This window comes from Mesoplodon mirus, assembly GCF_964341445.2.
Source record: "Mesoplodon mirus genome assembly, chromosome: 5".
In the NCBI taxonomy this organism is placed as follows: Eukaryota; Metazoa; Chordata; class Mammalia; order Artiodactyla; family Ziphiidae; genus Mesoplodon; species Mesoplodon mirus.
Genome location: NC_138980.1, coordinates 172,319,325 through 172,343,681, shown reverse-complemented (window position 1 = coordinate 172,343,681; position 24,357 = coordinate 172,319,325). Strand labels below are relative to the sequence as shown.

General features: G+C 47.8%; 1 protein-coding gene across 3 annotated transcripts in view; it reads left to right on the top strand.

The window, feature by feature from the left end:
* Nucleotides 1–24,357, top strand: part of TRIO (trio Rho guanine nucleotide exchange factor) — a gene marked incomplete at its 5' end in the record, with an annotated part of 386,080 nt that overhangs the window by 323,632 nt on the left and 38,091 nt on the right. For all 3 annotated transcript variants that reach the window (XM_082621961.1, XM_082621962.1, XM_082621960.1), the window contains 2 exons: nucleotides 20,792–21,084; nucleotides 22,502–22,672. In XM_082621961.1, the coding sequence (XP_082478087.1) occupies nucleotides 20,792–21,084; nucleotides 22,502–22,672 (464 nt within the window). The remainder of the gene's footprint in view (nucleotides 1–20,791; nucleotides 21,085–22,501; nucleotides 22,673–24,357) is intronic.

The window sequence follows — 24,357 nt, the reverse complement described above, 5'->3', positions numbered from 1 at the left end:
CCCCCCAGGTCAGCGGAGGTCACCCATGGGTCTTTCGCACCTGAACTCGGTTCAGACTCTTAGAGTCCCGGTCATACCACCGAGGTAGAAACATGCCTTAGAGGCAGAACTGATTTCCGGGAAGCATTTGCCAATTGTTTGGACTTTCTTCCTTTTCCTCAATCCTCTCCCATCCCTTTCACTTATTCTCATCAGCACTTCTGTTGGTTCCATGTTTGTCTGTCCAGCTGTTAGATTATCACCACTTCCAGGTGAGGGCCATGTGGTACCATTAGTTGACATAATTTATCTTTACTACTTTTTTCAAAATTACATAGTAAACACTGTGATCACACAGTTCCATGAATAGAAAGAAGGAGGAGATGGAAGAAGCTTCCTCCGTCCCTCCCTCCCTCCCCCCCTCCTTTCCTTCCTTCCCTCCCTCCCCCCTCCCTTCCTTCCTTCCCTCCCTCCTCCCTCCCTCCTCCCTCCCTCCCTTCCTTCCTCCCTGCCTTCCTCCCTCCCTTCCCTCCCTCCTCCCTCCCTCCCTCCCTTCCTCCCTCCCTCCCCGCCTCCCTTCCTTCCTTCCCTCCCTCCCTCCCTCCTCCCTCCCTCCCTCCCTTCCTCCCTCCCTCCCTTCCTTCCTCCCTCCCTTCCTTCCTCCCTCCCTTCCTTCCCCCCTCCCTTCTTCCCTTCCTTCCTCCCTTCCCTCCCTCCTCCCTCCCTCCCTCTCTTCCTTCCTCCCTCCCTCCCTTTCCTTCCTTCCTTCCTTCCTTCCTTCCTTCCCTCCCTCCTGCTGTGCTACATTCCTCTGACAGATGTGAACTTGAAATTTGAAGAGAGCAGTCACTGAGGAAATTTGTCATATATTTTAGCCAAAATGATTTTATTCATCTTTAAGCATCATTCCCTGCCTCTTGAGTAAAGAACATATATTACACATGAAGTAATTAATTTCCCTGACAGCTCTTTTTTTTTTTTTTTTTTTTTTTAATTAATGGCCCTCGCTTGGCAGTCTGTATTTTTGGAAAGGGACAAAGTAAAATATTTAATAAAGGTTGTAGCAAATGAAACCCTAGAATGTCAGTTAACTTGATTTCCTTTAGGACATAATTTTTACTGCTTTTTTTGCCAACAAGAGAGAGGGTTATTTATTCGGTAATAAAGTTTTCTTTTCTTGCATAAAAAGTGCTCTGTGCAGAATTCCGCCTCTTGCTTGGTCCTGGCATAAGTATGCCATCTGGGTCTATCACGGGACCATTTATAAGGAAGAACAACCTTATGCTTTGTTTCTGGTCTTTTAAGAAGAATATGAGGCCTAATGTGGGCCTATAAATGACAGACCCCACTTTGTAGCAGTTTGTTTTAGGGAGGTATTACAGTGCCGGGGACAGCTTTCTTTGGGCGCCCTGGATTTATTCTCTTCTTTTCCTTTTTTAAATAGTTCTTAATTGTTCTAAAATGAGAAGGAAACTATTCAATAATCCCCCCTTGGAAAATGTTTAGGTAACTGAGGGCCACATTACAGTTTTAGATATGTAAAGAATATCCCAGGTGACTGCCTCAGAGCAGGAGCTGGGCCATGAAAGTAGAGGTTGGAGAGCGCTGTGACTGCTTCTCGAATTAATGAGAAACAGGAGGGAGCGCGTCCACTTAGCACAGAAGTTGAAAAGTCAGACTTGGTGATTGTTAAACAATGGATATTCCCCCTAAGAAGCCATTGTGCTGTGTGAGACGGGGAGAACACACATGTAAACTTTCACAGAGAGAGTGAGAATTTCTGTGGGCTAAATATCCAGTTTCTGTAAAGGACAAAAATAAGCTTTTAAGATGCTTTACTAAAAACGCCTTTACAGATCACAAGTAAGGATATTTATTTTCACTCGTACGGCTGCTTTTTGTAAGGAAGGATGAAGATATGTTTTTAATAAGCGATGGAGCGGCATTGCAGTTCAGTGATGTAACCAGTTGGCTACAGACCGAATTACGTTTCTTTTTGATATCAAGTCACATCAGGAGGCCCTGTTTGTTGTGTGTCTCAGAGAAGCCCTCCATCCAACTGCGCACAAAGCCCAAGTCAGAGAGCCCAGCGAGGGGAGGGCAGCTGGCACTTGACATCTCCCTGAGTCAGGAAGTCGCAGCTCTGGCTCGAGTGGAGAGGAGAAACATCTGGCTCCCAGCGCGCCTGCAGAATTTCCTTGAGCTCCAATTAGAGTGACTGTGGTAGAAAGCAATCCACGGCGGCGTCTGGCCCTTCCCACATGTGAAGCCCACTGCAAGGCAGTGCTGGGCCGCCAGGCAGAGGGAGCGGTCCCTCACGCCTGCGTCTGAGTGCCCGGGGCACTGGCGCCTGATTCGCTGCCCCCAGGGTCTCTCTGGCTGCCTGGAGGCATAGGGAGGGTCAGGGTGCTGAGCCTTTAGGCTCGGGTCAGCCCGGGCCGCACCATGCCAAACGGAATTAAGCCGGTTGATCCGCTGGACTCGCTTTCGGCCGTCAGCACAGCCTACCGCAGCGGCGGGCAGCCCGGCACCTGCAAGTACTGGATCCTGGACCTAGGTACACACCTCCCTGCAGCCCCAGCTGCTGTCCCCGGGCTGTGTTCTTCCAGGCAGCTGCCGCAGAGGTGGTGGTGGGCTTGAAAACAGAAAGGGTCTGTGCTTGACCTCTGGGATGCGTTATCTGCCCACCGCCTTGTAAGAGGGACTGCGCGGGGAGGTTTGGTGGGGGACCTCTAGCAAGGGGATGAGAAACGGGAACTGGGCTCTGTGCAGTGATGTGTTGATGGATTGCTTTGTTGTAAGTTATTCTTATATCCGGGGATTGCTGTGATTATCCCTTTTTTCTTGTAAATGGCATAAAACAGTCTAAAGTAATCTGTGCTACAAATTGCTTTCTTGTGGTCGTATGTCTGTTTCAGGTTTAATTTTGTTTAGGGTTTTTCAAACTGTTCAGGTGTCCTGCGTGTATATTTAGATTCTCTGTTCCCTTCTCTTAAGAACTGCAGCCATATAATAAGTTACTATAAAGTTACATGCGGGGAACAGGTCTCCCAATAACCACCAGTCTATTTCAGGGGAGTGTGTGGGCCAGACTGCGGTTTCTACACAGAACTGGAGTCAAGACAACAAAACATGATTCCTGCAAAGGTCATTTGAGAAGTAGATAAATTCCACTTTGAGGAAAAGGCAATAGGATACAAAAGAATGAAGCTAGGGAAGAAGTTAGGTCTGTGGGTCGCAGAGAACCCCTGCCCTGCAACGCTCCAGAGGAGGCTAACTTTCCAGCCATAGCCTTTGACATCTGTCCAGACTGTACAGCCATGGAAAGGAATTTCTCACAGGCTGTCTCCTGCATACCAGCCGGGATGGCTTCTACCAGAACGTTGGTGCTGGCCTGGTGTGCGTTTAATGTTTGCCTTCACTCTCCCACCCGCTGTTATTCGCATGTGCACTTAGAAGTGGGCAGCAAGCAGGAGAGAGCCCAGGGGACCTGGCAAGACCTTTGGGGCACTTCAGTGTACTGTGAGCTCAATGGACAGGTGGAGGTGGAGGGACCCACCAAAGAAGGGGGGATCCGAGGAAGAGGGAAGCGCAGAAATGTGCTTTGAGCATCTGAAGGCGACATGGCACTGTTTACATGTTTGTGCATGAAATGCCAGAAGAAAACAACCAAATTTCTTTGACTAACGGGCCCCAAAGGAGCCCCAAAGGAGGTGTTGGCTATGTGAATATTGACTTTGTTGGTGTGAACCTGGGTTTTGGTAACATTCCTCGTATTTTTTTGTTCACAAAGCTATCAAAGCATTTTTAAGTGACTGACCGTAACTTGTGTCATATTAATGTTAATTAAATTGTTGAAGAATGGCCTCCCTTTCTGGAGGGGTCCAAGCTGGGCAGGTCCATTGGTGATGCTGTGCACTGGGAATCTGCACTGGAGGTGGAAGTAGATGATCTGTAAGATCTGTTTATTGAAAATAATAACGTCTGTGCAGTGAAAAGAACAACCGATAGTGTCAGCAGTCAGATTTAAAGTCTCAGTCACCCAGTAACTCTGGGGCTTGAGTGAATGACCTTCTCTCTCTTAACTTCACTTCTTTGTGTGCAAAATGGGAAAAGCACTAGAGCTCAGTGGACCATAAACATCCCCAATGTGTAGACCAAAATACTTTGATAAACAATTTTGCTAAGATTTTAAGAAGACATTCTTCTTATAGAGGGGATTTTGAATCCTAGCAGCATTTTAGGTCCTTAGGAATTCTTCCGAAGAGACATTATTAAACTAACTTTTTACATACAGGAGGATCGTTATGCTGTTGCAGTTTGGGTTTCCCCTGGATATATTTTTGTCCTGGTAATTCTCAGACTCTAATGGAAACTCCAGGTGATGTTATCCAAGCTGTCACACAAAAATTTTAAGCTAACACAAATTTGGAAAGAAATAGATGTCCACTGGAATTTTCATGGGGGGGGAAAAAGACTAATCTCTTCACAGTAAAGACTAGAAGAGGAAAGCAAAACTCTACTTTGATTTTTTTTTTCCCCTAGAGAAATATGACTGTCGATCTCTTTCGAAACCTTCACAGTAATTCCTAGGCAATTTCCTGAATGCCATGTTATATCAGAGTGATACTTTAACACATTGTGATTCCACTCATTCAGTTGATTATGGGGACCTATAGATGCATCAGATTGGGAAATGAAAAATGATGATTCTGGGTCATATGCAAGAAATGAATCCCAAAGTAACTTTAAAATACCCAGCAAATCGTAGAGAGTGATTGCAAAGCTTTCTTTATACCCACCAGCAATCTGGGAGTTCATTTATTGGAGTACGTTGGGAAAAGGCAGTTTTTCTGCTTTCTGACGTATGCGGTGGGGCATGCTCCTTGTCCAAATATGAATTCATCTCGCTTGGAATTTTATTTGCAGATGTTGCCATTTCCAGTCGCTCACACAGCCATAAGCCCTGAGAGTTTTACTGCCAGGCTGTTGTTAGGAAAAGGACTTAAGAGAAGGTGAGGTCAAGAAGAGGGATAAATTATCTTTTAAGAGGGGTCCAGTGGGAGAGCCCATTTATACTGATAAGATAGTGGGACTGTTGAGTCGGTTCTCATTCTGAAGTAAGCATCCCCGTTTCTAGGACACATGGAATCTATTCCAGGGCTGCAAAAACATAGAGTAGTCATCCTCCTTAACGTTAAACAGACGCTTGTGCACGGGGAGCTGTGCCTCAACATTCTTCTAGAACTCTCTTCACGTCTTTGTTCTTTTTCGACGAGGAGTGTGGATTCTCACCAATGCAGTTTTTGTTTTTGTAAATTAAAGGACAAACCTTTCAAAGACTAAATATAGGAATGTGAAACTTGTTCTTAAAGTGTGCAGGTGGTTAGCAGCAGTGCCCACTTCTCGTCCAGGAGCCCAGTGCACAGGCCATCAGTCTCCTGTGAGTGAGCGAGACCACAGAAACACTCGGCACAATAGTGTCTTGTTCCCGGGCTTCCCTGGTGGCGCAGTGGTTGAGAGTCCGCCTGCCGATGCAGGGGACACGGGTTCGTGCCCCGGTCCGGGAAGATCCCACATGCCGCGGAGCGGCTGGGCCCGTGAGCCATGGCCGCTGAGCCTGCGCGTCCGGAGCCTGTGCTCCTCAACGGGAGAGGCCACAACAGTGAGAGGCCCGCGTACCGAAAAAAAAAAAAAAAAATCATTGTCTTGTTCCCACGATGAAGACTGACTGTTGCATGCAAGTACAGTGCAAACTAAATTCTATCCTAAATCTTTTTTGCTCTTTAAGTATTTTTAAATGAATCCGAGTTTAAGGCATGGTACGCATGGTAACACAATGGGAGTAGTGTGTGACTGTGCACAGCAGGCCACCAGTGCTCCTGTCTGGGCACACACACACACCCCCACCGCCGCCACCAGAGTGAGCCAGATCCTTGCTAATCTTGCTCAACTGCAGTTTCCTCGCCTGGAAAACTTTTTTAAAAAGGAAGCTTGCTGCTGCTATGGTTATTATGCTCTTCAAAAACTACATTAAAGGTTTTTTTTTTATTTTAGGCAAACCACAATTATAAAATAATTTGTTTTCTCACTTTTCACTAATCAAAGATGTATTTGTCCCTCTGAGCTTACGATGACTAGTTTGGTGGGGGGGAGGAAGTGTGACGTGCCGAATTTGTATACATGTATATTTCCAGCCAAAATGCAAAGAAGTGTTAAGTTACTGGGCCTTATTTAAGGTGAATATACAAATTTTGAAATAGTAAAGCTTCTTGAAGTTCATGTGGAAAATAGGCTGAAAAGTTCCCTCCTAGTGCCCTGAAGGTCCCAGGTTAGGAGCCTCCAGACCAAGCGACGCTGCCTTGTTCTGGAATCCTTTCCTCTCTGCGGACAAGGACCAGGCCCCCTCCTCCTCAGCTGTCAGCCCCCTTCGGTGTGTGTTCTTTATATCCCTTCAGCTAGGCTTCGTGGGGACACCAGTTTATGGCGTTTTAGGCTGAAGAATTTCCTCCAGGTGCTCCAGTTGGCCTCAGGGTGGTAAGTCCGAGGACCCAGCGCCGTCTGCCTGGGAGCTGGTAATGCGCCGGGGAGTTCATCCTCTGGGGCTCCCGCTTCACCTTCCTGCCCCTGAGGGTGGGCGGGAGAGGCTGGGCTGCGGGGCCACAGCCCAGATGCCCCTCATCAGCTTTGATAGTTCTCACAGAAAACCACACAAACGCGAACATAGTGTACCAGCCCAACACATAGTTGGTGTTTCTCTGAAACTGTATGCCAAGGGTTTAAAGAAGAAAAAAAAAAAAAAGGAAAATTCACAGACATATGGAGCAGCAGAGGGGAGGAGAGAACGCCCCAGGCGACCAGTGACGATGTTCAGACACATTTTTAGGCTTTTTATATGAAAAAATGATGTCTCTTTTATCTACACTTTTAAAATTTGACTGGAAGACATCACCTCTCAATGCTTTCCGCCGTCCATTTTCTCCAATGCACGGTTAAAGGAAGTTTCTATTGTCACATCTTGTTAATAGTAGTGACAGTTCACACTGTCATGAAAGTGGTCCTTTTGCAAAAAGACTAGAGTTTTTCTTCCTTCTAAGGATGGAGCCACTGAGAAACATCTGAGACAAAGGATGTCGCCTCCAGGCAACCCCCCTTCCTCTTTTATCTCTTAAATAAACTGATGGATTATTTTTAGAAATGGCCCAATGGCCAGAAGCACATGTGAAGTTGAAGAAGAGTCTTTAGTAACAAGATGGGACCCTGCTCATTATGACGTAGAACTGGAAATGGAAGGTTTTTCCCTTTGTGTCTCTCAGGCACACAGCGCTTACCCAGCCCTGCTCGCCCCTGCCCCGTGCGGAGGCTGTTTGGTTGTTTCCTCCTGTTGCTTCCCTCCCACCCCCCCACCTCGCCCCGGTCCTCTCCTCAGCAGTGCCGTTCTATCACACGGGGCACTAATTAAAGCCAAGGACAGGATTTGTGCCGTTAATTGGCGTTCAGAGCAGAGGCGTTCTTTTCATTCCCTTTGTCTCTGAGGCAGCTTTGTTCCTTCCTGGAATAACTCCAGGCCTCCCTTCCTTCCTTCCCACTGTAGTTACTCAGCTGCTTGAGTAACACCGACGTGGGGAAGATGCTAACAGGACAACCTATGCATGGGGAGTGCGGGGGATGCTAGAAGGCTGCCCTGGCCTTGCGCACTCCTCCTGAGACACATCGGAGATGGAGATTTCACCTCCCGTGTTGGAGACATGAAGGACTCTAGAAACAGTTGCCCCGATCCTCTTTTCCTTTTGTGTTTTGGCTTTTGTTGGAGAGGGAGTGGGCAGTCCTCAAGAAAGTATGAAATAATAATTAGAAAAATAAACTTCAGTGCCCTTCAGTTCTCACAGGGGAGTGAGGGGGCAAGATGTCGTAAAATCAAACGAGGTAAGGCTATGGGATTGCACCCCTTACCCCTCTGTGTGCTGGGAAGTGGCTTGTGGATGCAGGATGCACACACGCAATTGGGCAGAAAGCCACAATTGTGTGGTTAACATTTTAATCCCGTTTTCAAGTGCTTAGTTTTAGTTAGAGCAGCATTTTGCTTTTGGTAAAGGTGTTACCAAAATACAATTGTAAGAGGAATTCCTAATTGGTTAGGGCTTTTTGGTTCTCTGATTTTGAACCAAACAACCACGGACCCTAGGATAGAATGTACTAGATACTTGCTTTGTGGTTTTGGGGGGTGGGGGGATGGAATCGTCCATTTCCTCATTCTCCACAGCTGTAACTCTTTCTAAACGAATATTCCGTCCCTTGAGACCGAAACTTCAGCTAACCTGCTGGGTGGATGATGTGAAGAGTGATGGTGCTTGACAAGCTGATTGCAAAACATTCCAAGGCCAGTTTTTGTTTCCTGATGCTCCATAAAAATGAGTATAGGGCTCTATGAACGAGTTATGTGGCTCTAAAAAAACGTTTATAAGTTTGTGTCGTTTATAGCATATTTTGGTTAGAAATGTTCTTATGTAATTCATGCGTTTTCTGGAATGTAGGAAAAAGACTCACAGCAATGTTGGCATTCCGAATCTGGTCTAAATTAAAAGTAATAATAAATTTATATACGAATGAAGAGAAATCTGTCACCACCTGAAATAAATCAATCGCGTAGTTTAAATCACTAACTGCATAATTTCTCTTAAATCATTTTGCAGGGGAGTGCCTTTGCATGTCCCTGGCTTCACCTAGAGCCATGCCCAACTTAAAAAATCTACACATTGCCCCCTAAAAAAAAATTCTTTGGTTTCCTCTTTAAGAAGGTAGCCCAAGTTATTTTATCTTTTTCAACAATATGAAGACATTAATCGAAAGCATCAGTATCCATCATGAAGAATACAGTTCCAAATGTCAGCCTCCTTCAAATAAGATTAGATCTTCCACCGACTAACACTTTGTGTTTGACAGCAGGGACAATTTTGCCCACGGGTCAAACATTCATGTTTCTAATTAGCAGTGTAAGAACCTCTGAAAGCCAGGATGAGATGGAGGGAATATTTTGTGAGCACCATGTGATTCCTTTTCCCCCCGCAAATTAACTTTCTGTTCCCTTAAAAGATGATTATCCATTCAGGGCAATAATAAATACTGTATTGCCTTGGAGATAGCTTCCCAAATCAAGAAATTAAGAATCAGCAACCCACCATTTTATCACAGAGAAAACCTCATTATCCCTAAGTCAGCAGTATACTAAATACTAAGCAATCTGAGAAAGACGCGGAAATTTTTTTTAAATCATGTTTTCTTTGCATAAAGAAAAGAACAGCCATTTGACTTTTGCGGCGGGGGTGGGGAACACAGAGGATCTCAGCCTCCGAAAAAGCCAAACAAACAGAGGCACCTTTCGGAGCTTTTCTGGTTTCTAAGCGTTTAAGCAGCCCTGGGCGAGAGCAGCAGGCCGCAGGATGTCATTCAGTGCCAGCGTGGCGGTGTGGTCACCACGGTCAGGGGCAACACCCTCTCCTGCAGAACTTCCGCAGAAGCAGCCTGGTCTCGGGCTGACACCTTTCTTTTAATCACGTAGGAGGGGGCCCCCTTCCCCCGCCTCTGCCCTCACTGGGTGTCAGCGCTGGTGTCATCAGTCACTTCCAAGGCCCGGGACTTCACCTGCAGCCAGCGCCGCGTGGGGCGCGGGGTGAGCAGCAGGGCCACTCGCTGGCTGGAGAGCTTTCCGTGTGAGGCCGCTGCAAACCGGCCTTTCACCCTTCAGACATCCCCGGGCGGTGGCGGGGGGACCCGTCCATTCGGAGTATGGGGGCTGGGTTGGGAGAGTGTCAGAATGGGGATGGCGGCATGGGGATGTAAACGTCTGCAGCTTGCAAGGTGTGTGTGTGTGTGTGTTTCTGGTCTCACTTTTAGGTACTTTTTTTTTTTGGAAAAGTGTCTTTCTTTCATCCAGCAAGGATATCTTGAAACATCTGCTTTTGTCCTTGTATAAAAGTCAGGAATGAGCCCAAACCCCCTCCCAGCCCTCCCTGGCAAGATAGCCCTTCAGGAATTTCTTTTCCCTTTTGTGGCAGCGTAGAGTTTTGGTTGCAGGAAAAGCCTGCTGTTCATCTCCCCAAAAATATGTATTTCAAGGGCTAGTCCACATTAAAAACCAAAACAAAAGAAAACCAAAAAACAGAGAAAATGGCCCTGTCATTCCAAGGAGACAGGAACATGGGCTAGAAACTCTTCTCAAACAAAGCCAGTGTTTGTCCAGAGTAGAGAAAGATCCCCTTAGAAGTAAGCCCTGGCATAACGTTGGCATTCAAAAGAAGAGAGCTTTCTGACGGCATCGTCCTTTTATGACCGTGTGGTTTTAACCATCCGAGGATGTCTGCTCCAGGCCAGCAGGTGTCGCAGGTCCTCCCGCCCCTCCCAGCCCCACCCCTGGGAGGGGGTCAGGCAGGCAGGTCACAGCACAGCCTCGCAGGGGGATTTCGTCAGGCTCTCTGTCTCTGCCACGGCCCCTTTTGCCCCTTGGCACGCGGCTGCCCTCTCCCAGCGTTCTGGTCACCAGGCATGGCAGCTCCCAATCTCATTTTTTCCTGGAAGCCAACAGCCTGGTGATAAACAGTCACCAGCCGCAGACCCGCTGATACCTGGAATGTTCCTGATCCCACAAATGAGCCAGGTCCAGTTTTGTTGAGGGCTTCATAACTCAGTTCACTAGATTTGTATTAAATTCCTTACATTGATCCGGACTAACCCGTCCTTTCTATTATCCACTGGCGATAATGACTCCTTCCTTATCATTTCATTTCTGGGGTGTTTCAGCTTTCCACTTGGCAGTGTGTGATAGATAGCCTGTTCATCTGATTAGCCAAGGAAAGGATTATGCCATCTGCTTTTATCTTTATTTAATTTCTTCACATTTCCTTTTTGGAAGTTCAAGCAGTGAAATTCAGATGGAGGGAAAACCTTTAAAATGAGATGGGTTTTGACTAGAAATTCGGACAGGTTAGCATTTCTCACAAGAATGAATTTGAGGAGGAAGAACAACACTTGAAGTTTTGTGTTTGTGACATAGCCACATTTTCCGAAGACTGTGTAATGTTTTAGGTGTTTTCAGAAGCCACACTAAGAATAAATAGCATTTAGAGGCTCCCTAAGATTCAAAGAGCAAATTGCATGTGCAGCTTCTGTTTGCATGTTCTGTTTGGGTGGAGGTTACAAGCCTGGTGTCTCTCTTGCTTCTCACGTTGCTGAGAGGTGCTGGTGAGAGGACCCTCTCTTTTTATGACACGACGCACTAAGACTAGTGCACTAAACGGGTCAGCTGCTCTGTGTGTGCACACACACCCTTGCTTTTCAGCCTTCACAAAGAAAAAGGTAGAGCAGTTGGTTCCAGTTGAGTCCAGTTGTTTCCAGTTGAGTGTTTTAATTGATGCCAGTAGTTACGTTATGTTCCTCCATTCAGCGGTCCCGGGAGGTGGCCTGAGAGTGAGCGCTCTCGTGGCGTGAGTTCGTGGAAGGGGGCTGCACAGGGAACAGTGAATGTGTTGGTCATTCATGTGCATTTTCTCAGGCATCAGAGACCATGTGTTCTTCATTACTGCGTGATCCATGGCCATGCTATGCTGGACCTCTGGTTAAATCTAGGGATTATTTTTAAAAAAAAAAAGCTGGGGAATTTATCTGGCTCCTTCATGTTTTCTGTGTTCGCTTCATATTTGCAGCAGAGACAGAGTTCCCGTTTTTGCATTGAGGACCCACTGCACCAAATTGCGAAGTATGTGAAACTGGTTTTTAATACTCTTGTGCCACATTTTCAGTCATTACCATCCCACCTCCGTGCTCAGTGCCTCTGTACAGCTTCTGACTTTTTAAAAAAGACTGTTTCCCATATTCACATGCGTTTGCCATGACAGTGACAGCCCGGAGCGAAGCCCTGGCCCACCTGAGCCTAGGGGTGTGCAGGGGAGAAGACAACCCACTGAGGATGCAGTGTCCTGGCCAAGCCTGTGTCTCAGCCCCTGGTGCACCTTTATTGTGCTGAGGAACAAATTAAGAACCAAGGACTCTCGTAGACAGAAGATGAGTCAGGCGACCAGAATAGAAAATTAGGAGTCTAGCAAGAAAAGGTTTCAGATACTTATTCACAAATAGAAAAAGGATTTAAATTTGGGAAAGTATTATCAAATACCTGCTCTTATATTCTGACCCACCAAAAGTGTAACCATATCACCAGGCAGTCGGTTACTTCTTCTTAGTTACTTAAAGTTCTCCAAGTAATACCCCAGCTTTGTCTCACTCCTCATTGTTGTGGATTAAGACACCTAGCCTGCCCAGGCAATTGTAATCACTGTGTAAATCAGAGAGAAGATGTGATCCCGAGAAATGCATCCGGAAGAATGATTTAGGATGACCTCACTTTTTATGTGATCTGCAGGAGAATTTCTAGTGTGTGATCATTTTCAATTATTATTCCCCCCAAAAAAGTTACCTTGAGTCTAAAAGCAGGGAATTAAAATCCAGTTTGAACAATGTAGAGACAGATGACAATCGTTTACTCAGAAAATTTTGGTCTAAAATACATTAACCAACCCAGTCAGCAATCATAAGCTAACAACTTACTCTCTCTTTGATTTATAAGTAGTCTGTAGACCCGACTTCCACGTGTACATTACAACCTTCCTGATACAGTGGAAGAATTCCCTAAATAAAAGGTGATTTGCTGCATTGAATTCACAACAAGACGGTGGTTTGAGAAACTGCCAGAGGCCAGGCATACCTGATCAAACCCTGCCCAGTCTGTTCTAAAATGGTCTGATGGAATTGTTTTCAGCCCCAAAGTGTCCTTGAATTATCTTTTTCTAGCCCATAGCAATAACGGCTACATAAGCATTTCTTTAAGTCCTTACAGCCAGAACTGTAAATTAGCACTTTGCTTTGGGAGGCTGCCAGGCTCTGCGTTCAGCTTACCCCGTTTGGGGCTTGCATCAAGACAGCCCTGCAAGGTTCACTTGACAGATATTTTTGAACACCTATGATGGACAGAAAGATGGGAATATCTTTCTTTAAAACTAATCAGCTAAAATTGTGCTGGGAGCCTCCGTGGAGGGGCAATTGAAATGTGAGTCAGCTGTTTGTTGGAAAGTGTCCCAGTGTTGAGTGTCCGCCTCTGCGTGGTGGTCGTGCCTCAGACGTGACAGGCCATTGGCGTTGGTCCCATGTGTGCACGTTTGGCTGATGCCGCAGAGTGCAGGGTGCCTGTCACAGCAGACGCTCGGTGACACCGCGAAGACGGCAGCACCAGCCGTCGGAGGGATCAGGCTTTGCTCTCCAACTGCTGTTTCTTCCTCCTCTCAGCCCGGGGTGCCTGCCTTTCAGATGGATCCTTACACATCTCGCCACCCCACTGCATCCTGTTTTATTGCTTGTCTTTCGCACTTCTTTTTTCCGTGTTAAAATGTGAGTACTGCCTTGTGTTTGTGGTAGGCTATGTGTTTACAAAGACCGTTTTTGTTCCTTTTCCCTGCAGCAGCCTGGTAAAGAATCACAGTCATTTCACCGTTAGGAAACTGGAGGACTTGTCAGATACCCACGCCCAGTACCTGCCAGCGAGAGGCCGGAACCGCTGCCCCATTGCTTTGAATGACCGTTAATCTATGAGGCGCTCGCTTGAAGGGAAAGGCAAACCTTATACTCCAGAGATACAGTCTGAACAAAGGGGCAGCGATCTCTGTCCTCCTGGACCCCCTGTGCTGCTAGGGCTGAAGTGAAGGCAAGCAAGAGGGCGTGTTGGTGAAGCGTGTTCAAACTCAGGGGCTGGCGTTTTGAATTCAGGGATGGCATCCTCCGCAATCCGGTCTGTACTCTGGGACACTTAGGAACATCTTCACGCCTTCTTACCGTCGTGAAAACGAGGAGAGGGTTAAAATGAAACGTGACCCTTTTCTCAGTCTGCAGCTCGCAGGATATGGTCCCTTTTCCTTTTTTTCTTACATTTTTTTAAAAAAAGGCTTTATTAATCACAGATGTCTCAACTGTCGAGACGGGGACTAGAGGGCGGTTTCCCTTCTCCCAGCAGTTTGGGGCTGTGTGTGTTCCCATGGTGGAGCTCTCCTATGGCGGCCAGAGGAGCAGGGCTCCCGCTTCCCCCTCCTTTTTTTTTTTTTTAGTTTTTTTCTAAATTTTAAGAAGAAATCTAGCATGGACTTTGGGTGAACTCTGACTTCAGCAAAGAACCATCTTTGTGGGGTTGTTTTCCCTTCAAAATAAGAGAAACTTCTATTTCCCCTCTTAGGGCTTCAGGCAGCTCACAACTGGCTTTCTCTTATACACACATGAGCGTCTTTTGAAATGAGTGGGACGTGCTGACAGTATCTTTATGCTACAGTTTACCCTGTCCTCTTAATAAGGGACAAGTTATTTTTTTAATGGAAACAGAATGAAGTAATTCATCTAAGTTGCCTCACTCATCTTTCATACATCTATAATTGATTTTGAGTATGTCGCTGATTACCACACTAGGCCTGTGATTAGAAAATCATTAATCCAAGTCGCCGTTGTCTGGGTACTCACAGTTTGCATGCATGCAATGTAGCAAGTTCTGTGCTACCAGGGAGTCCGGGAGAAGCTTGCCTCAACCATCTTATGTTTGCAAATAGCAGTTTACAATTTACAAAGCTCGTTCCTTCTCGTTACTTCATGTAATCCTACCGTAGCCCTGGGAAATGAGGGAATTCAGGTGCCAGCATGTTGGCCTGGGTCAGGGCCGTGGAATGGAAGAGCCAGTCTCAAACTCAGACCCCGTGACAAGCCCAGGGTCCTTCTGACGTCCTCAGCTGATCTCCCACCTGGACCTTGCATCAGTGGAGGTTCCCCAGGCTGGAAAGAGGAAGGCACATCCCAAAAAGGCGTGTTATGGGTGCCGGCATCCTCATAGACGTGGACGGTGGTGACAGGGTGGAAAGGCAGCAGTACTGAAGGTACTGGATGTTGAGTCTTTTTTATCTTCCAAGAAAGTAGGAGTTGAGGGGAAGGCAAGAGATGGGAACTGAAGATGGGAACAGGAACAGTACAATTGCCTTGAGTGACAAATGAGTTTTCCGTCGTCTTTCTCAGGTGAGTTCGGTCCCGACCCCTCTGCTGCCTTGCCCATACCACACGTGCTGGGGGGTGTTCACGTGCTCCCCTCCCTCACCAAGGGCTCCTGGGCCTGGCTCTCGCCTGCAAGAAGGCGTCGCATAGCGCAGGCCAGTACAGGGACAGCTCTCAACTACTGTGAGTTACCGTCTTGTAAGTACATAGTTCACAGACTCACAAGCTGGCCTGAAATTAGATGTGACCTGTAGCTCGTCTCCAAATTGGTGGGGTATAGCACCAGGTCAGGACTTCACCGTTCACGGGGTCAACGTAAGTTATCAGGCTCGTGAGCTCAGGCTGGAAAATAGCCTGTAGCTGGCAATCGATCCGCTGACTCACCCGTTCGGTTGTTGTTTTTTGGGGGTTTTTTTGGCTGAATGCAGAATCTTAGTTCCCCAAGCAGGGATCGAACCTGTGCCTCCTGCAGTGGAAGCTCAGAGTCTTAGCCACTGGACCGCCAGGGAAGTCCCGACCCATTCGTTATATATTCAACATAAACTCATTAAGCTCCAAGGATGTTCCAGCTGAGCACTTAGCTGTAAACAAACCAGACCCAGCACCCGCCCACGTGTAGCCTGGAGTCTAGGTCACGGTAGCTTCCTGTCCTGACAGTTACCCAGCTGGAACTGCAGTCATGAAAGGGAGATGCAGAGCCTGGCCATGGGCCTCTGCCCTGGGCTTACTCTTGTCATTGGCCTGAGCCGCCCACAGTCCACCTGGACAGAGAGGAGGGGGTCTTAGAGGGAGGAAGGGGGCCTTCCCAGCAGCGTCTGTGCCCGACCATGACCCTTCAGACGCAGCGTGTCACGGCCACCGGGAGCTCAGCTGCGTGAGGCACCTGTATGCAGACCAGTAATTTAGGATCTTCCCAAGGAGACCACCGAAAGCTCGTTTATCCTGTGAGTCACGCTTACCTTTGCCCAGTAACACTGGAGACCTTAATTCTACTAGATGTCATTAGGACATGTTGTTTAATTTAAAATTTGCATCAGAGCAGTGGGTCTAGTGGTCAAAGTCTGTTCTTAAGATAACGAAAAATAATAGCAGGTCCTTTATTTCATTCTATTAATAATTGACTTAAGTTTAAGTAATTTTTAAGTGTTTTAAAATCTGATTTATGCATTATGTCACAGAGCATGTAAATGGACTGTTAAAATCCATTGATTTGGGCAAAATAAGTTTCTATGTTGAAAAGAAAAAAATAAGATTTTTTTTTTTTGGAAAGTGTCAAACAGCATGAAGAATTAAGTATTATTGTTAAAAACAAACTGGAGAGAGAAGGAATGTATCTGTTCGCTTTAGTTTGTGGTTATTTTTTTCATTGCTAATCCCCTGGATTGTGACTAATGTATCAGATCTGCACAACACGAAATATCTGTTAACCTTAGAGACAGGTGAAGAAATTTTCCCTCTACATTTTCAGACTTCTGAAACGAAATAGATTTTCAAGGTAAAATTTAAGAAATGACAGAATTTTTTTCTTAGTTTGTAATTGCTGCTAGCATATTTCTAAGTCATGAATATTCCAGTAAAGTGAAATAATGTCACTTAAGTGACGATAAATAGTAGCTCAAGAAGAGAACCACTATTCCCTGAGAACAGTGATTCGTCTGCAGCACTGGTGAGCTCTGACCTTGGACAGCTTTGCCTCCCTCCTGGGTCTAGGCCGGACTGGTCAGGCCACGGCCACGTTTATAATGCTCAAGCTGCCAACTGAAGGGAAAAATCTCTTCTGAACCTACTTCTCAAAGTGCAGAGAACCAACTCCTATGCAGCTGAGCACACAGAGAGAAGCTGGGCAATGTCATCTCTAATTTCTTTTTCTTTTTGAACCATTTTGACCACCACCATCTCCTTTCCTAAGCAAGGCAGGGATGCCCTGAGAGTCACACTTGCAAAGCCAGCCGGGTCCCCTGAGGCCTTGGTGATGGACTGCAGTTCATCGCCTCGTGCCGCCTAAGGCCGCTGGGGCTGCTGACCGGGGGTGAGATCTGCGTGTCGGGGCGACGGCCCTCAGCTGCCCACCCGGCCCAGAGCTCTGACTTCTCCGTAACCCCGCACGTTTGGGGGACACAGAGACCCTGTCAGGTCTCCCGGTGGGTGGCCTCTTCACTGAAGGTTCGTATTACAGGCCGCGTTGCTCCCGTGCTGCGTCCCCCCAGATGCTCGCTTTTAGGCACCCAGACACGTGGAAGGTTCGTTTGTTGGCTTAGGCAGTGTCCCCGCCACTTGTGATGTGTGAGGGTTCTGCTGGTGACGTTAAGGCCTGCAGTTGATTTGGTTTTATGAAGGCGAGTCTGCCTCTGTCGTTTTCCTACCACGGAGCTCCGTCACGGACACTTGTCACCTGTCGGGGACGCCCCCCCCTCCTCCACCCGGGCGCCACCTTCGTGGTTCTCTGTCTTGTGTGGTTGCTCGGCTGAGTGAATATTCCTTAAAGAAACGCCCGTCCCGAGAATAGGGCTGTGGATCAGCTTGCTCTGTTTCTCTGGGCTGGGATTTCTGCTGTTTCCAGTCGATACTTCATAGGGGCCTGCTGTGCGCCAGGCACCGGGCCAGGCCCTGGGCACACCTCCGGAGACACGGCGGACGAGGCCCCCGCGCTCCTGGAGCTTATGTCCTTGTGAGCTCTTCCTAACGGGTTATTCAGGCCCAGCTCCTTCTAAGGCCCGCTTCAGCGTCACCTCCTTTGGGAAGCCCTCCGTGATCCCCCACCTGATTCCCCTTCTCCTCAACCTCTACCAGGGTTTGTACTCACTTACAGCAGGAAGTGTCACGGTTCTGCCTGAACGCCGGCCATGTGATCACTGGAAGCCCTGCAGGTGGTTCCCCTGGGTAAAGGAGGACGCAGGTTTTGCCGTCTCTGTCCAGTGGCAGGTACAGGGCTCGGCTGTGCATCCCAGCACAGCAAAGGCACAGGAAACGACTGTGAAGCATGTCCCCTGCTGTGGCCAGCACAGGGCCTTGCTAATCCTGATAGCTGGTACTTAGAAAAACTTCAGCTGAATAAAGTATCATCTGCACGTGGATTGTCCAGCCCCGCCTCTCCCTTGTGTCGTTCCTGTCGTCGCTGCAGCAGGAGCGCCCGAGGGCAGCGACCGACCGTGGCTGCCTTGTTTGCCCTTTACCCCCAGTCAGCCCCTGAGAAAGTCCCCAGGAAGCTCTTTGCAGCAGGCGTGCTGTTAACTTCATGGCTTCGTTCTGCTGCCTGTTCCCGATGGTACCTGAGGAAAACGAGGCTGACGTGGGGACGTTTTAGTCACTCTTCTCTGAAAAGAAAGAAAATCAAAATATATGCTCACACACACCTATATACACGAGGCGGGGGGGAAAGGCTCTATTGAGCCCGAGTCTGCCTCTGAGAAAATCTAGACTTCTAAGAATGAGGGATCCAGCTTGAAACGCGTCATCTGTTTATGGAAGATTATGCCCTCTCCCCTGCGAGGCTCGGCCGAGGAGGGGACGGGCGGCGGTCAGACGGCGCTCGGCTGTCCCGCCCGGGCATCTGAGCGTGAGTGGGAAACTGCCGTCAACTCCCTCGTACGTGTAATCACAGGACTGGCAGGAAGTAACCGCCTTGCTTTTTAGCTGCAGCAGGTAATGGTCTCCAGTGCCGCAGAGGTAAATACAGCTAACACAGGTAGCTGTATAAAATCATCTTTTTAAGGATGAATTTTAATTTTCAAGACTTAAGATGTAAGAAAATAACAAGCATAGTGAATGATCTTGCTCCCTCCGTCTCCTAAAGCGAAGCGGTTTATTCCATTTTGCTGTGGGAGGAGTCCTCCAGAGTCCAGTGCTCGGGACGGGGCCAAGAAGTGTCCCAGGTCACTGGTCTTCTGTTTGTAAAGTAACGTCTCTCGTAATTCCACAGATCTGTTGAGTGTCAGCTGTTACCTCAGTGCATGTATATCTCCTTTTTTCTCCTGAAAAATTAACAACTCAGGGTCGACTCTATTTAATTTTTCAAATCCAGTGAGAAGATTCATTTGGATATATTTTCAAGTAACATTTTGGTTACTTGAGGAAGGTTTCCCCTACTCACATTTCTTTCTAAAATGTGTTCTTGTTTTGTTAAGTGTTACTGGTATTTTCTCCAACACGTGGAGTAACTTTGCTGAGGCTGAGAGCAGAGGCTGCAGATGCCTGTGTAGTTCCAGAGAACGGCTGGGAAACAAGGGGCCGTGAGCCGGGTTTCCCAGTGAACCAGCCAGCTTTACCCTTCCACACTGAACTTTCTAGGAGGGTGCCGTTTGTCACAGTGCCTGACCAGCTCACGTCCATACCGATTTACACACCCACGCACGTATACATACAGACAGGTATACCTCGTTTTATTGCACTTTGTTCTTCTGTACTTCACAGATGCTGCATTTTTAACTAATTGAAGGTTTGTGGCAACTCTGCATCGAGCGAGTCTGTTGGAGCCATTTTTCCAACGGCGTTTGCTCGCTTCATGTCTCTGTGTCACATTTTGTTGAGTCTTGCAATTTTTCAAACCCTCCACCAGCAAAAAGATTACAGCTCGCTGAAGGTTCAGATGATGTTTAGCATTTTTTAACAATAAAGTATTTTTTAATTAAAGTATGTACATTTTTTTAGACAATGCTATCGCGCACTGAATAGACTACAATAAGTTGAAATGTAACTTTTATATGCCCTGGGAAACCAAAAAGTTTGTAATTCACTTTATTGTGATTTTGGCTTTATAGCAGTGGTCTGGAACCGAACCCAAGACATCCCCAAGGTGTGCCTGTACTTGTGTTTGTTTATTTATTTATTTTAAAAAAACATTTTATTTTATTATTTATTTATTTATTTTTGTCTGCATTGGGTCTTTGTTGCTGCGCATGGTTTTTCTCTAGTTGCGGCAAGTGGGGGCTACTCTTCGTTGCAGTGCACGGGCTCTAGGCACACGGGCTTCAGTAGCTGTGGCTCATGGGCTCTAGAACACAGGCTCAGTAGTTGTGGCTCGTGGGCTCAGTAGTTTTGGCTTGTAGGCTCTAGAGCACAGGCTCAGTAGTTGTGGCTCGTGGGCTCAGTAGTTGTGGCCCGTAGGCTCTAGAGCGCAGGCTCAGTAGTTGTGGTGCACAGGCTTAGCTGCTCCGCAGCATGTGGGATCGTCCCAGACCAGGACTCGAACCCGTGTCCCCTGCATTGGCAGGCAGATTCTTAACCACTGCGCCACCAAGGAAGCCCATGTTTATTTATTGAGTGGTACACCTATTAACTGGGAGGGAGTGAAACTGTACCTTTATCCACCAGGATTAGTTTCTAACTTCCTTTAAATTCTTCTTTAAGCCATTCTTTCTTGGTTCTTGTCTATCAGGAAGATGGGTGAATATAATTCAAACAGTGTGTCCTCCAATGTCTGTGGTATTTTAAGTGACAGTGACATTTTGAGCCTGTATGATAATGATGCTGGTCTCCAGGATTGGTGACTTGGGGGTTTTTGGAGGGGGCACTACACCTGGAGAAAAATCACCTCTAGCAAAGCTCAAGCTGGGGAGCCATGTGATGGGCGAGCATGTGGGTCGGATCTCCCTGGACGTTCCCCCAGGGCAGAGCCACCAGACACAACTCCCGGCAGCCCCTGAACTTAAGAGTTCACCTGGGTGGTGACACCGCTCGTCGGCACAGCGGCCCCAACCAGGACTCTGGGGGCTGCCAGTCACACTTGTTTCTCTCTCTCGCCCCACAGACTCGCTGTCCGTCTCCAGTAATGATGCCAGCCCGCCTGCCTCCGTGGCCTCCCTCCAGCCCCACATGATGGGGGCACAGAGCTCCCCGGGCCCCAAGCGCCCAGGCAACACGCTGCGCAAGTGGCTGACGAGCCCGGTGCGGCGGCTGAGCAGCGGCAAGGCTGATGGGCACGTGAAGAAGCTGGCCCACAAGCACAAGAAGAGCAGGGAGGTCCGCAAGAGCGCTGACGCCGGCTCGCAGAAGGACTCGGACGACAGTGCGGCCACCCCGCAGGACGAGACGGTGGAAGAGGTCAGGGCCTCTGGCATCTCCCTCCGGGTGGTGGGAACAGTGAATACACTCATTTGGTGGTTTTCCCTAAGTTCTGGAAAGGACCAGGGTCAGAGCCCCACTCAGTTCCTCTAGCAGCGTCTAGAGTCGGGGACCCACGCGTGGCCTCGGACCACGAAATCAGAGGACCGTGGGCAGCCCCGCCTGCTTCAGGAGAACGTGGTGCCCGGCCATCTTAGCTTAGCCCCCTCTCACCTCCATCACAGGCAAAGCCAGGGGTGCCTCCCGGGAGGCAAAAGGTTTAAGTGGCCCCTGAGGTTAGCACTCAACCACGGGGGCAGCATTTTGCAAGGAAAGCACCAGTTTTAGACTTGGAAAGACTAAGGAAATGTTCACATCCTCCAGTTATCTCTGCCACCACCCCTGCCCCCGTACTCATACACAGTCATGCTTATGTCTTGTCCTGAGTAGAAAGCACACAGTTAATATACTTTGCTAACCCAGCAGTAAACACTGGATTATTCCCATGTCATCGAAGATAAATGTATGTAGGTCAGCCAGGAATTATTTTTAATTTCCCCTTTTTTGGAGGAGGTGGGAGCTTAAAATTATACTGCAAGGAACCGAATTCCTTCATGATCCCCACAATGGGCCTTCAGCAGTGTGGTGTCAGTGAGGGGCCCTCAGCGTTTTTAACTTGGACCCCTATCCCCCAGTTCCCTCACAGACTCAAAAAAAGGCAGAGAGAGAGAGAGAAGACAGGATTTGTATCGTTCAATTTATTTTGCAGATGTGGGGTTTCTGCTGCCTTTTTCCCAGGCGTGTTTTTGCCGTGCGTTTTCACTGGAGCATATGGTTCATTTATGTCCTCACCTCTCTGTTTTATATACTGTGTCTCGTCATAGAGATGAAAAACTGAAATTTTTTTCTAAAAGTTAGAATAGGGGGAGATTAATGGGATACTTAATTCAGATTCTTAAAATACACCTTGAATCGTATTTTTCTTTATGCCCTCCTGATGTCAGTGAGTTTTATTTGAGTTTTATTTTATTTTTATTTTATTTATTTATTAAGTAACAAAAAGTGAAGTATGAGACTACAGAAACTAAGGGTTATTATGGTTCAGATTTTTGAACCTTCTTTTTAAAGCGGCTTCTTGAAGATCAGATGTGTTCAGAGCCTAACGGTTAACGTTGGCAGTCCCTTCCAAAGACGCTCTCAGTGGCCATTCCCCCGTCCAAGTTGGCGAGCGAGGGAGCTGGGTCGCTGGAGGGAGTGGAAGCTCCCCGTCAGGCTTGGAAGGAGCTTGGCCTTGATTTTGCTCTCAGTTTCCATCCCGGCTGTGCTTTCCCAGTTAACCCCTGAGGGCTCAGTTCCCATGAGCTGACGTGGACAGTCAGGGCCGGGTTCCAATGGGCGAATGTCGGTCTGGTTTCAGAGAGGCCGGAACGAGGGCCTGAGCAGCGGCACGCTCTCCAAGTCCTCGTCCTCGGGCATGCAGAGCTGCGGAGAGGAAGAAGGAGAGGAGGGGGCCGACGCCGTGCCCCTGCCCCCGCCCATGGCCATCCAGCAGCACAGCCTGCTCCAGCCGGATTCACAGGATGACAAGGTAAGGGGGGTCCACGCCCACACCAAGCCTCGCCCGGAGGGGGCCTGGCGGTTGCCTGCCGCTGTGCCCCAGCCTCCTTGCAGGACATAGAGAGCGACCCGGGCTGTGAAAAGGCACCTGGAAGATGCCTTTCACCCCAAACGTATAGATAGCAAAGGCCATTGAGACTAAGCTGTAGGAACCCGCGCAGGCTCTCGTACACGTGTGCTCGTATAAATACGTTCAGTGCATGTTTAGTGGATGCTTTCGTAATTGCTGCTTTTCAAGTTATATTAATTTTTCTCACCGTACTGACCAGGGTCACTGAGAGGGCAGAGAAGTCGCACGCCACCTGCGTGACTGCGTCCTAAACGCACACGAGCCCATCTGGTTCTCTCTGTTAGGTGTCTGCACACAGGTGTGGTTTTCAGATGGGATGGTATTGCTGTCCAGTTCCTTTTTCCAACATGGCAAACATCTGGGTCAAACTGGAGTTTGTCAAAGTGCAGGAATCAGTTCAAAGCCATGAATTTCCTCTTTGGATGTATGCAGAGGCTTCAAGCCAAGTAAATCTTATTTTTTGTTTTCTGGGTTTTTTTGAGTTCTTACAGAATCAAAAATTACTCTGTACAACCCTAAAATATCAAGAAGGAAACCTGGTAACTGTGGCTTATACATCCTCTCGCATTCTGGCCCATCCTGCTTCTCCAAATTGGCAGGTGTTGAAAACCATCCTATGGAGTCATTACTGGTGATTTTTTTTGGCAGAAACTAAGGTTTCTGAATAAAACAGATGTTTTTGTCAGTTTTCCCCCTTCTTCCCCTTTTTCCTTCCCTGACTTCCCTCAGTGCTAACACAGTCACTCGCTGGATGGGCCCGTGCGTGATGACCTGGGGTCGCGCTGGCTTGGTGATTGACGGCCGTGAGGCCAAGGCCGATCACGCGTTAGTCTTAACCTAAGGCGCCTTCTCTGTAGAACTCCTCTCCCTCCTTCTCCGGGGCCCTCAGTGCACAGCAGGGGCGCAGTGGGCTTGGCAGAAGGAGGGAGCTTGGGTTCGAGTCTGGGGTTTGGAGGGCATCTGAGGTACAGACCCTGTGCCATGGAGGGTGCAGGGTGGCCTGAGATGGGAGAGAAGCTCGCGCCCCACTGCCCAGAGCAGACGCGCCAGGAAGCCAGGCTCTGACGGCTCCTCGGTTATTTCGTAGCATTCTAAGCCATAGCTTTTTAAAAGCAGAAAACTGGAATTGTGTAAATCTGGATGGTTAGCCGAAAGTGAGGGGCCAGGCCTGGTTGACTTATTCACCGAATAAGAGGGTAGTTTTCTCCATTGAAAGAGTGGATTGCACTATATTCTTCTGTTTGCCAAAATCATTTATTGGTTATTGTGTTACCTCGTTGGGTATTACGCATAGAAATTCTTCTTTTACAAAAGTCTATAGTGATGTTCCCAGAGAGTATATTATCTTGTGACTAATGTTTTGTTTTGTTCTGTTTTCTCTTTTTGTAAACTTTCACTGCAGCATTATGTTGATTTGTGTTCTGTGTCTGTTTTGATTCAGTTTCCTTACCTCTCCATTTGAATTTTTGCCTTGTTTTCTTCACCTCATCTTCCAGATTTCATTAGACCAAGCCAACATTTGTTTTGCCAAGTGCATATCTGGATCCGCACTGTAACAGCCTCGTTGTAAATGTATAAATCCGTAT